This window comes from Neopelma chrysocephalum, unplaced genomic scaffold (assembly GCF_003984885.1).
Source record: "Neopelma chrysocephalum unplaced genomic scaffold, ASM398488v2 Primary Assembly neopelma1_61b, whole genome shotgun sequence".
In the NCBI taxonomy this organism is placed as follows: Eukaryota; Metazoa; Chordata; class Aves; order Passeriformes; family Pipridae; genus Neopelma; species Neopelma chrysocephalum.
The window spans coordinates 11847048-11860813 of record NW_020897717.1 but is presented as its reverse complement, the minus strand read 5'-3'; the positions used below and the strand labels follow the sequence as shown (position 1 = coordinate 11860813).

General features: G+C 34.5%; 1 protein-coding gene across 2 annotated transcripts in view; it reads right to left on the bottom strand.

The window, feature by feature from the left end:
* Positions 1 to 13766, bottom strand: part of SPATA17 (spermatogenesis associated 17) — an 87440-nt gene that overhangs the window by 28461 nt on the left and 45213 nt on the right. For both annotated transcript variants that reach the window (XM_027681871.1, XM_027681872.1), the window contains one exon: positions 4133 to 4336. In XM_027681871.1, coding sequence (XP_027537672.1) covers positions 4133 to 4336 — 204 coding nt within the window. The remainder of the gene's footprint in view (positions 1 to 4132; positions 4337 to 13766) is intronic.

Below are 13766 nucleotides of genomic sequence, written 5' to 3'. Positions count from 1 at the left end.
ATGTCTTTTTCCAGAGTATATTGTTTAATAACTGGTTATATCAGCATCTGGCATTTAACAACATGGATAAATAGCAGCAGGAAGTCCTCTCCTGTGCTGCTGAAGTGACATATCCTATATATCTTGCTTTAAGTATTAACCTGTAAGAACTTACTAGGAGTATAATTAGTGCATGTTACACTCAGGACAGTTTAGTGGCAACCCTGGATTTAGAAGTATTACTAATTAATTTTTATTTTCATCATTGTTGATCTTGCAATGAACTAGTGAAACCTTCTGAAACTATGACCAGACAAAGAATTCTAATCACAGCCTTCATTCTTAAAGATATCCTTCTTTAAATAGGTTATCACTAACAAGTCACAGCTGGAGTTACTGCAAGCACTGAGTGAAGACTGTGGGGCTAATAAAAAGAAATGATTCACGCCTCATTTATGTTCACTTATGTTTTACATTAATAGAAACCAATAATAGGAACCAGTTACCATAAAAGTCATGGACCGTAAATAACACAAATGGCAAATAAGTATCATCTAGTACTTTTCACAGCTGGACAGGAGGATTGCTATATTTGAAAGTAGTTAATGGATTTTTATTGGAACTTTACTTTTTAAAGGCACAGCATCAAGATTTTGAGATCTTTTAAAAGGCCCCAGTAAGTAAATAAGCATAATATTTACACTTCTTGCAGATATCCTCTTGCTTCTGCTTTCTAAGTCTGGGTGAAAAGACACATTCATTTAAAAAGAATACAATAAGTCTTTAAAAACAGAATGAAAAGTGTTACCTCCTGTGAGAATAATCAATACTAGAAAGGTCACTAAACCTAGTAATAGCACTACCTAGTAATACATAATCTGATGATCAAGTTATAAAAAAGTTTAAAATTTATTATTAAAAAGGAAGGCTCTTTATTGCAAGATGTTTGCATTAAGTGGATATATGGAGGAAAGAAGAAAGGAAAGAAAAGTACTATTATCAAACAATATTAAGATAAATATGTTTGCTTTTAAATGTAGTCTTTCAGAAAATTGCATCTTTTCTTCACTGTAAAATATTGACTCATATTCCGCCAGAGTAAGGGCCAAATCAGACATCCAAGCAAGGGTTTTTCTCCATCTTTAATTTCTAAGACCTAATTAGGGGTTAGATGAAAAAAAAAACAAACCATCAGTCCATAGTTCAAATGAAACTACTAATGGAAGGAGAGGGGAAAGAGTGTAACTAAGCAAAGGTCTCTCAAACAAAGCTGTGTCATCACTAATGAAAGCAGGGTATATATATTAGAATACTGACATAATTCTAAACATTCCCTGCACAATTATCCATTTCTCTGATTAATCTCTTTGAAGAAACTTACCTAGCAATAGGTACTCAAGGAATGTATCTTAAATGACAAGACGTCTAAAAAATCCATTTATCTATTTTAATTTTACAAGATGAATTTCAACATTTGTGGAAACTGCAGTAGAATGGTGCTTAAAAATGTTTTCAAATTGACAATGTTTGCAAGCATTTCGGGCATCCTGCTTCAAAATGGAAATCTTGCTGGGGAGGTCAGGCTAGGAAAGGAAGGAAAGGAGGCAACCAACAGTGTGCACCCTGAAAGCTCTATTTGGAATTTGTAGTGAGTAGCATAAATCTTCTTAATAGCAATTGGTCTGCCAAATAAAGGTTAGCAGATCAGCATTCTTACTACTTTACCATAAAATCAGGAACTCATGATAAAAAATATGATCTTCATGAAATTATGCATTCTTCATTGTTCTCCATTCCAGAATACCTAATAGCATGCAAAAAATCTCCTAAAAATGGTAATGTGCTTTTTGTTATTAATGCTTTTTAATGAATACATGACTAATTTTAGCATTATCAGTGTTTCCATGAAACTGTAATTCTAGTGAACTCAGTAATAAAAATGATAGATCTAACCAATGTATAAGCATTATTAAAACTTTTCTTTTAAATGCACTATCTTATACACACAGAGCTTACCTATAAAATGCTACATATCCATTTCCCTAAGAGAAAACTAGAAGATAGCTTGGTTTTTTCTTTTAAACATATACAATTGACATCCTCACAAAAAATATCCAAACATATAAGCAATAAAAATTTTAGATACCTGAAAGTAACTAGTGATTCAGAGTGAGCCAGATCGATATTAGAAAAAGAAGCTTGGTGCCAGAAAGTGTTACCACAGAGAACTAGGACACAAGTATATCTAGTAATTAAATTTCTTATTGTCACACCAGACAACTTTCAGGATGGTGTGTTCTGATGGGTTTTCATTTCCAGCTGTTTCATCAGCTCAAACCAGTGTCCTTTTCTTAGACATACAACCCTAAATTGTCAAAGTGTTGTGCAGGGATTTAGCCGTGTGACTCCCATTAACATCAATAAGAGTCGCGCAGCTAAATCCACGCGCTGTGCTTTGAAAATTTACCCCACAGTGTACATCCCAGGGTGCTGAAAGGATTAAAGTATTATATAGTAAATTCCCTCTTTGAGGTGCGGAAAATAAACAGAACTCTTCTGGTTTGTTCTAAAAGGCTATCTGTGCAAGACTGCTGTGCGTGCATCTGAACTTAGAAAGGTCTGTAAAATATTCCAAATCCGAACAGAAGCTTGTAAGATACTTTGTACACAGTAAAGCAGTTTTGCAAGAGCACCTTAACAATGGAAAACTCTCGAGCTACTTAATTATCTAAAAGCATGATTCCTGTACCATGCCCACTAGGCAAAATCTTTCCTTCCGTCCTGAGAGACAATGCATTCAGTCACGTCCTGCTCAAGGACTGTCACAGCCCCTTTGGTCCCAGAAGGTAAAGCTATAATGTCATATTTATCTCAGCTCCAAACTCCCTGATCACCCAAACTGCTTAGTGGCTCACACTTTGTCTCGATTCTGAAGTGAGTCAAAAAATTCATTCTATGAAGAAGCTCAAGTAGTCAAGCTAGGGGGAACATAAGGAGGGAAGGACAAAGGCAGAGAACTGCTCTGCAGTGTGGATCTCTGTGCAGCTCACCTCTACTTCTCCAGAGGTATTCTCACAGGCCTGCAACTTCTTAGAATCACAGAATCATAAAGATTGGAAAAGACCTCCAAGATCATTGAGTCCAACCTTTGACTGAACACCACCTTATCAACTTAACCATAACACTAAGTGCCACGTCCACTCATTTCTTGAGCACTTCCAGGGATGGTGACTCCATCACCTCCTTGGGCAGCCCATTCCAATGCCTGACCACCCTTTCAGTGAAAAAGTTCTTCCTGATATCCCACCTGAACCCCCCCTGGCACAGTTTGAGGCTATGCCCTCTTGTCTTGTCGCTGCTTGCCTGAGGAGCATAAAGGTTTCAAAAGTTTTCTGCTGTGTATATTGGGCACATTCCTAGCAGGTTTTGATTATAAGGTGACAAAAGCTGTTTTGCCAACTTGTGAGACGTTCACTTTGATGCATTATCTCAGAGATGTCCATTACTTTATAGAACAGGGAAAAAAAGCTATCTGCAACACATGCTGACATAACTGAAATTAAAATTGAGACCATGACAGTTAAGAACGCAAGCTGGGCAACTTGGCTGTGATGGAGAACAAAATGTAGAAATTTTTGTAATTAAAGCTGTCACAGACTTAGTGGACAAAAAGAGCAGGAACTATTTTGAACTGAGAGCACCTCTCTTAGTCTTCTTATGGGAAACAATTGCAAACTGAGGAAAAATTTATTACAACTGGTTAATTTGTCCTATTACCTTTTGTTTCTCCTATTTTTTAATGATTTAAAATTGGAAATTATGATTTCTAACTCTAATGAATCATAAAATTGATACTCAATTATATGAGGCCATACCTTTGAAATATCAGAAATTACACTTTTTTCCCCAAAGGACAAAAGCAACATCTAAAGAATCACATTTCCCTGTTTTTAAATATCACCTAGATTTCTTTAAGTCAAATCTCTGTTCAAAGACTTTTTATCCTAAATGCAAGCACTAGATATATATAACAAAAATACCCCAAAAACAACAAATCCACAAAGGGGATTTTTGGACCTGATGATTTAACTTGAGATAATCTATGATAAAATATATGAACAAAAGCTGCCTCAGAGACACCGAAAAATGTTACCTGAGGTTTCTGTCTGCCAATAGGTGGCAGAGGCAGTGCTGTGGCGAAAGCTGGGGGCTTCTTACAAGTTGGCCAGTCATAGAGCTCATAGGCAACGGGACTCTTCACTTGCTTCCTTCTGTGGCTCAGTGGCTTTGAATTCCGTAGCAGCAGTTCCATTGGGTCTGGGGATTTTCTGAATGGCGAATTGTAGATGCCTGCAATCTGAGCAGAAGATGGGGTTACCTTCAACTTCAACTTATTTAGATTCTAATACGCAATAGGAACAAAAATAGACAGTGGCACCTGCAGCATTTTTAGTTAAGGAGAAACAGAAGAAAATTTATGGAATACCAAAACTCAATATTCACTTTTTTCCCCCAACAAAATGTCCACAATAAATTCCTATAACTATTCAAATGTGTTTAGTTTTAATAGCATAAAACTTGTAAAATCCCAAAATTTAGCACAAGAATTTCTGAATTGTGAATTAAATTGAAAGATTCATTCTTCATTGAATTTGATATTTCATTTTTTTCAGGATACATCATTAATGAATCACTAGTGTGATCTAATATAACAATGACTAATACAAAGTACACATTTCAAATTCTGATCTAGTAATCTACCTAATTAGCAATCTGTGAATATTTGGCAAGTCAAAATTATGTGACAGACTGTTCCCAAATCATTCCTATAAATGTAGGCATTTTATCAGTTGTATATAAACAATTCCCAAACAGACATATGTGAGTTTACTGAATTAATTATGAGCTGTTAAACATGAGAATTCCTATTCCATATTGCACAAAGCCACTAAATCTTCTATAAAACAGATAACATATGCTTAAAATACACCTGGCAAAAATTAATTTAAAGATACGAGTTTCTTTAAGGATAATTATATTTTCTACAACAGTATACTCAGAGTATTCTTAAGACTTTTAAAGTAGATTTTCTCAGTTAAAATATATTATCCTTTGCTTTTATCCTAATTCTAATTGCTAAGAAATATTGAATAAAAATAGGGAAATCAGTTTCATGATGCAGGAAAAGTTATGGAAAAGAGTAAATGTTTAAAATCTTGTATTGCTCCTTTGGAACGCTACAGAGGACCCATGAGAAAACTATGTAGGGCGTTAGCCTCCTCATAAAGTATTAATCTCTTGAGGCTGAGAGGATTGAACACTTCCCAATTAGCTCTAATGCATTTTTCATTAATATATCCTACTGGGAAGTTCCAGTTTCTTGTGTCAAAACAGTTAAATAAGGCATATATAAAACATAGTGTTTAATGCACTAGAATATTCAGAGATGATAGCTTATTCAAAATACTTTTGGGCTATTCAAAATTTTATGGGCTATAGTCTTAACTCTGTGAGTGATCTGGCTCTAATGACGATTTATTTTGGTCCTCTGTTGTATGTTCCCCTCTTAGTGCAAACCCTATAAACTATTATACTAATGGCCTAAATGTATAATGGGAAAGAGGACATGAATAGAGATAAGTGGTAGAAACATATATGTATGTATGCCAAGCAACCACTGGTTGTTCATTCAGCTCTTCAGGATGCCAAACTAAAATGGCAGGGATCCATGCTTCAAACAGCAGGCAAGCAGAATCACTGGAGTGAATGTGAAATTGCAGGTCCATCTGTGTGATCTGTAAAGTCCAGCTGCATCTTAATCTTTGGTTCTGCAAGTCTGGCTCTTACTCACATAAATACCCCATAAAGTTACAGATCCTCCTAATGCTGTTAGTATTTTTTCAGTGTTTCATACACAATCAAATTGCAATTTTCTTATCAGTTGGGTTTTGCTTGTGAATACTTGGTGATCTGTAAGTGCTACATAAACACAAAGTTCCATATGTTGTCTTGACTCTATTGCACTGTCCTCCAATTATTGAATGCATTTACACTATATATGTGTTACACAAGTTCTCTCAAATATAAAATGCCACAGTCAATGCAAGTTCCATACAAATTGAATATGTATTAGATTCATACAAACTAGATTCCATGCTGAAGTAACACAAACCATCTTTATGCCATGGTCATTATATCCCTTCACTCATTAGTCCCACCATGGCCATTGGATCTGCCTACATTCTGACAATGTCACTGAAAATGTAAACATTATCCAGAAGAAAAACATCTCATGTGCATAACTGAGAATCAGGGTGATCCGTAACAAACAACTATGGCATGGTAACGACTCTCTGGAGTTGGCAGGCATGGATTTGTTGATCAGTAGCAAATCCTGACCAGGGTTGAACCTGTCCAAAACTTACATGCCTTTTTAAGCCAACAAGCTTAAAAAGGGAGGAAATCTTTTCATTTTTTTTAACAAAAAAAATACTAGATTATTTCAATCTACATAGCTCAGGTTTGGTTTTTGGTTTTGTTTCTCCAAAGTGAAAAAATACATCTTAAATAATTTAAATGTTTTTCCACTGAAGAATTACATGCAATAACTTTAAATTGATGCACTGTCTGGGCCCCAAGAAATGGTGTTGCTTCTTTTAGTCACATTGAGAGATAGTACATATCTTCATGAGTATAGTGGCTTTCTGAAACTGCATTTTGCAATCTATATTGAGATACTGTGTATATTCTACTTTGTGTTCCTCCGATTAAATGTTTGGCAGTAATAAAAAGCTATAGTTCATAAAAGGTTCAAACACTGTGAAATGCTACTGAATATCTCAAGATGCACTAATAGAATTGGCTTTTAGCACTTTTAATGAAACCAAAATTAGCTATAAGAGATGTGGAAATCCATTCATTCAGTGTCTTTTGATTTATTATTGCTGAAAAGGTGTCTTAACAAAGAGTCATCTTTTGTTGCTCTTTTTTTACCTACTCTCAGATTAAACACATACAGATAGTATATCAACTATGAAAATGAATTTGGAGTTTAGAAAGCCCAGCTGGAAACTTTCTTGCTTCTTCTACGGTTGCAACTGTAAGATATGGGTCAAAATTGATTATGAAGCACATCTTTAAATAATAATTTTTCAAGCAATCCTTGTTAATTATTTTACATTTCAATTTTATATGTTTAAGTATTCAACAAGACAGCAGAGCAATCAGCAGAATTAGTATCTAGACAGATAAAGTTAATACTAATTTATTCTAAATTCCCCAAGGTTTGTGGTAAGGGTAAGCCTAAATGTAAAATTTGCAAAGTTTGGTAGGAGAGACAAGAGGAGGAGTTGGATTCTACTTTCCAGTTCAGATTAACCTCTGGAAAAATTGCTTCCACTAAAATATCTCTGCAAATCTTAATCTGAATTTTGGAATTTCTTGCACATGTGCAGTGTGGTGATGAATGTCCTATTCACTCTATCCTCTGCAGGTAGCTGGCAGTCTGCAGAAATCTAAGAATCTGGAGGAACAAAGCCTTTGGTACTTAATACATTTGCATATCTTCTTGAGACAAGTGCAATGTATGAAAAGTATTACTTAATTTTTTCCCTACTTTAATACAATATTCTCTCAACTACAAAACCATTGCATTTAATACTGCTTTTTCAATAGTAGAAAAGTATCTGTCTTGAGATATTACCTCAAACTATGATTTCAATATTTTCCCCACCTTTAGTTCATAAGAAAATATGTAACCCTCCAAAATATTATCATAGATTACAAAAAGTAGCTCTTGTCTCAGGGAGAATGACATTTTTCTGTACCATGCTCTTCAACACTCAGGACTCTGTCAAAGCCAGCTTTTGGGATTTCTTTTCCAGGAATAATTTTCTAAAGTGACAAACACTATGGGGAAATCTGTGCTAACTGTTAAAAACTTACAAGTGAGTTATTTGCAATACTGTCATGCTAACTTCCACCTCAATAAGACCAAAGAAATCTCAGGAGGGGACTCCGCTAATAGCTTCTTACTGACCTCCTTGCATCAGGCCCTTCTGGTGAATGGTGGCCCAGTGGTGAATATGGCAAATGAGGTGTGAAAGCACAGATATATTTTTTTTTAAGACTATGGTTCTGACTCTTCAGGGAAAATAAGAAAAAAATAAAAAAAAAAAGAGAGAGAGAAATGAGTTATACAATAGATATATTTTCCCCTAGAATTCTCTGCCTCAGACCTTCCATCATGGAAACCCAAGCATGACCTGGAATATTAATTGTGTCAGGTCAAGCATACTGGCAAATGTACCATTTGTTACCCAGTCATCCTTAGCATTACATTAATATTTTGAATCATTTTGCATTTCTAACACTCTATCATTTAGTTTCCTCCCAATCATTTTCTTATATTTATAATCAATGGTCACATATAAAGAAAGAAAAAAATCATAAGAAAACAAATATTATTTTAATGAACATTAGCAAAGAAAATATTTGAGGGGTTTTTATAGTCTGTATTGCTTCCACCTCTAATCCTGTATTTACTCCATGCTACAGAATATCCACTTTTGTCTTTTCATGTTTATCATTTCAATATAGAGAGAAAGACTTAACTGTCTTTCTGTCTAAATTAATTTTATTTTCCAGAATACAAGAAAGAAATTATTATGGAGTTGCCTTGAAAGCTAAACTATAAAGTTAGGCAGCAGCAAAAGAAATAGAAAGAAGGAAGGAAGAAAGGAAAAAAGGTGCTGGTAGAAAGGGAAAGACAAGGATGTGTTGTTTACTCTGGACAGTTCCTCAGAAAAGATAGGTGACCCCAAATGGTATGATAAAACCTGAACAGTTTAGATTCTGCAATTTTATTTATGACTTAGTTATTTCTTATTCTTCTTTCTTACTTCTTGACTGAGCTTTCAAAGTCTACATAAAAAATCACAAACAAAATATGTTCTAAGATACAGCATAGCTACTATGCTGCAAATAATTACACACATGCAAAATTAAAAATTAAAGAAGTTGAGCTGAAGAGAAATTGTAAGCATTAAGTCAATAGAAAGTGTATTCTCATATGTTTAAATATTTTTACTGTAATTTAACTAAACAATAATAAAGATATGCTCTATTTTAATTACTTTTTCATATCAACTCTGAAAGAAGGAAATAACCAACATATATCACAAATACAAATGTTTCATGTAACAGTCATTTACTCTCGAAAAAAACAGCTTTGAGGTAGGAAGCCTGTGAAAGTGATTGTTACAGTAAGAACCTAAATAAAGTCCCAGTTTCTCACTCTGGTCTTTTAATGAGGAGTTAAATGAGAAGGAAAAGACTTCAACAAAATAGGGACTAGACTTGAAAATTCTTTTTTGCTCCATTGTAATTTGTAAAAAAAGAAAACCTAAGCAAGCTGAGAGGAGAGGTAAGAGATCTTTAAAAGCCATAAAAGTAAAAGCATGAAGGAGAGCTGTGAATGAAATATTTGCTAGAGATGGGATTGCTGAATCAACACTGACCAGTGCACTTCATCATAATTATCAGGACATACTACTGCCAGGGGATTTATAAAAATCCCACTCAGCAAATAATTGCCCTGCTGTTAGGAGATAGTCGGAGTGTTAACACACTGTCACAGTCCAGCGTTTAGTAAGATATTCAACATTCAATTACTCTTGCTGAGAACTAAAAGGAAACATGATCATTTCTCAGCTACTGCAGTTATGCTTCCACATGAATTCCAGTGAACAATCTTGTTAATCCCCAGATATAGTTTCTCTAGGAGGTAAAAGAAATACCTTAAAACATTAATGATTCACAAGGAAATAAGTGTTTATATAATGCTGCAATCGTGTCTATAAAAGAAAAGGAATTTTAAACTTCTAAATAGCTAGGTTTTTACAGGTTGTCAGAATATTCCATATTTAGTGAAAATAAAAGGATAATATTTAATATGGGATTTACTGGGGAAAGAGCATCTATAAAAAAATCTGTAAATACTGCTCTAGCAACAAGTATAATAAAACTATGTCCATGAACTCAATTTTGAAACATCAAAATATTTAAGCAACATTAGAATGTATTCTACTAGGAACAATCCACAATATTTTAGCTAATGTGAACACATTTCTTTATTACCAATGAAGAAATGCATTGTAAAGTTTATTCGGACATTGGAAAAATACCATAGTGATATCTGACATCCCAATTCGAGGTAAAACTTCCTTACCTGACAATAGGAAAAATGTCACCCAGCTTTAAAAATATAGGTTCAATTCTCACTGAACTAATGCTACTCCTTTGGCCTGATCCTGTAATCCTTAAAAAATATATTCTCGGGAATTTCATCTAAAGAAGAACTGGAGGAGCTAGCCTGTTATTGTACCTAAGGTATTTTACCTTTCTTTGAGACACTACTTTAATGGAGGGACTGAAGAATTCATAAATGAGTGATGAGTAGCGTATATTCTTTCAAGTGGGATTAATTACCTGTCTTCTGCTTAATATATATTCTGTTTAAACAGAGTAATAGAAGCATTAATTATTGTTATTCTGCCTTCAGACTGTAAAGCTTGGTTCAGTCCTTTTCATCTGTGAAATGTTTGCTTGATATCAAAATAATAGTGCAATCACATTTTAAATGCACTTTTATAAGTAAACCAGGCTGCAACTTTATGGCCTATACAATGAGGTGTTAGGAAAACATTCCAGTCCAGTATCCTGGCCACAGACCATAAAACCAACCTCTAAACCTGCACAGGCACTAAGTTCAATTGCAGGAAAGAGAACTGTAATTGAGTCTTCGAATAGGTACCAATTGCTTGGGTATTTAGGCAACAAGACAAAAGAGAAATATAATCTTAGTTTAATGCATGAATCATTGTGGCACAATATCCAAAACACATCAGCCCAGCAAATGCAGAGGCATCCCAAAATTGTGTCCACCTTTCATTGATTCTCTCTCTGACAGAGGCTTACTCTGTCAAATCTAATTCTTATGCAGGCTCTTGATGACTTGACTAGATCAGGGATAATAACTTGAATGAGTGAGTGATGGCATGGGAAACAATACTCTTATGATGAAGACAAAAAAAGAAACAATGCATTCAAGGTTCTCTTACTGTCTCCTCATTTGACTTCTCATTTCAAAACAAGTAGAAAAATAAAATTTAACTTGCTTAATGGCTGTATTTTAAAAATAGGAATGGGAAATTCCATTACCGTTATAATTTTTTCTTTAAGAAGTGCTGGGGTGAGTATGGGATAATATATAAATTATAGGAGTCTCTGAAAAACCAACCTGTTTCTATAACCACCTTGTATAAATGGGAATTAAAGAGCTTAACCTAAAGAATAATCTCTGAAGGTAATTTTACTCTTCTGCACGTCAATAACTGCATATGAAAACACAGACAGTATTTCCTTCCTTCATAGGACTATTTTGAGGCTAAAATTATTTATTTGAGAAGTTTTCAGAGCCTTAAAACACTTAAATATGTGATATTATTTACATCTTTAAAATTCCATCCACTGTCATTGTTATAATGGAAAAGATTAGCCTTGTACAAAAAAAAATCTACTTGAGATGCACTCCTTTTCTCACTGAATTGAGAAAAATCTTTATAATTATTCCATTTAATATCTTTGAACTTGTAACACCAGAAGTTACCCGCAACAATATATCAGAAGACAGGAGAAGCTCTTCATAACAGAGATGGAAATCATATGGAAATTTCCTTTGTCAACAAAATAACTGCTAAATAAAGAATTCATTCACTCCTCAAAAATACATATGTGCAACTAAACAACATAACATTTCGTTGCTTTTCATTATGCCTTATGTCTGTTTCATTGTGCTTACATGTGAATATTCACTCACAGACATATATTCTGACAGATTTATTAAACAATTTGTTCTAGTAAACCTATAGGATAAGGCAATGACTAAAAACTCAGAATGTGGCAGTATGTTTAACAAAACAGCCTGCAATGAGACCAAAAAACAATGAGGTGAAGGTTTAATGAATGGTCATCATATTGTATGTGGGAAAGAATAATGAGAGAACAGAACCGTGTTAGTCAGATTAGTAAATGTTGTCAGAAATTAGTAGAAAAGAGTGACATAAAAAAGAAAAAAAACCCACAGAGATGAAGATTTTACTAAAAGATTGTTGAAATAGAAAAACTGAAAGCAAAGCAAACAATGGATAGAGGGAGATATAGTGTTCATCATGTCCCTTGCAGGACAGACAAAACTCCCAAATTAACAGTATATATTAGATACTAAACAAAAGCACTGAATATTGAATAAACTGTGCAAGTTAATGAAAGAACTTTACCATTATACTGTTCAGCAGCCTAAGAGCTGAAAAACAAAAGAATTGGTGTGTACATCACTCATCTTGAAGTCTCATTAAAGCTAGGATACCATCAGTGCCACTTCTTAATCAACAGGAAGGTTTGCTGTTGAGACATGTATGGTATTTTATCTTCATGACTTCTCCCATGCCATTCCTAACCTCCCTCTTCTTATGCACTTATCTCTTACTTAGCATGCATTTCTCCTGATACAATAGTTTCAAAAATTACCTGAGCAGGACCAACCATGCCTCACATCAAACTTGTATAAATACCAGGTGGACTACTATGCATCAATCAAATTTATACCAGTAACAATTTCAAGAATGTCAGTGCAGTTCCACTGTCTGTGAATGTGGCTTTGTGAACTATTTAGCTGCTATTGTACCGCTTTGTCATTTCCTTGCAATACAGATTCTTTCTTAAATGTTTTTATCATATCACACACAAAGGCAGCATTCAATATACAACTCACTTTTACCAGTTTTCTGACCCTGCAGCAATCTAACCCTTTCACCACCCCAATTGACAGTAATACACAAAATGTGGTCATGTTTTCCTAAGATCTCAGCATGCACACTTTTTGATAGATCACACAGCTTGTCCTTTAAACTCTGCCATTAATCCTACCCACAGGAATTGAGCAAGAAGTTTGTTGCCTAGAAAAAATCCACACAAATAGGGATTATGCAATTCAGATGCTGAAAAAGACAGTTTAAGTGCAGGGATCTCCTAGCTAGTGGATTTTTAAATTACTAATGCTAGATGCAGAGATGCTCAATGTTATAATACATGGTAGATACAGACAAGCCACTATGCTATAATAACATGCTTAGTGTGAGTGACACGGCTAGTAACAAGAAGAAGCTCTGAGAAATATTGCCATGTCTACATGAATATGCCTTTAAAAACTGAGTTTGCAAAGGATCAATAAAAAACCAGCACTCAAACTTTATGTTCTATTGTGTGTTAAGCTCTTTCTAATGACAGATGAATTTTCAGTTTAAACTCTCATTTCTTTGCACAGTTAACCAGTTATCAAACAAACTGAAATGCTTCTATAACAAGCATCTTTTAGGAAAAATAGAGTTTGCAATACTGTCACAGATAACGCTTAAAAGTTCATTCACTCGCTATCTTTAAAAAATAGGAAGTGAATATCTTGTTTTCTGTGAAGTGTGACAAAGGGAGAAATTATTGATTTCTGTTGGAAACACTTTCACTTGTGCTATGCTGAGACTTAAGAGAACAGTGAATGGGAAGGAAGTTCTGTACACTGACACTGGGAAGAAATACATATCAAATGCTGCATAGCCATCGATTTCTCATGGGAGGTAGCTTATGGTGTCAGCAGATAGCACTTCCCCATCCTCCTCCCATTGCTTCCTTACCTATACAGCTACCTTCTTCTGGGCATGAAGATCACTCGC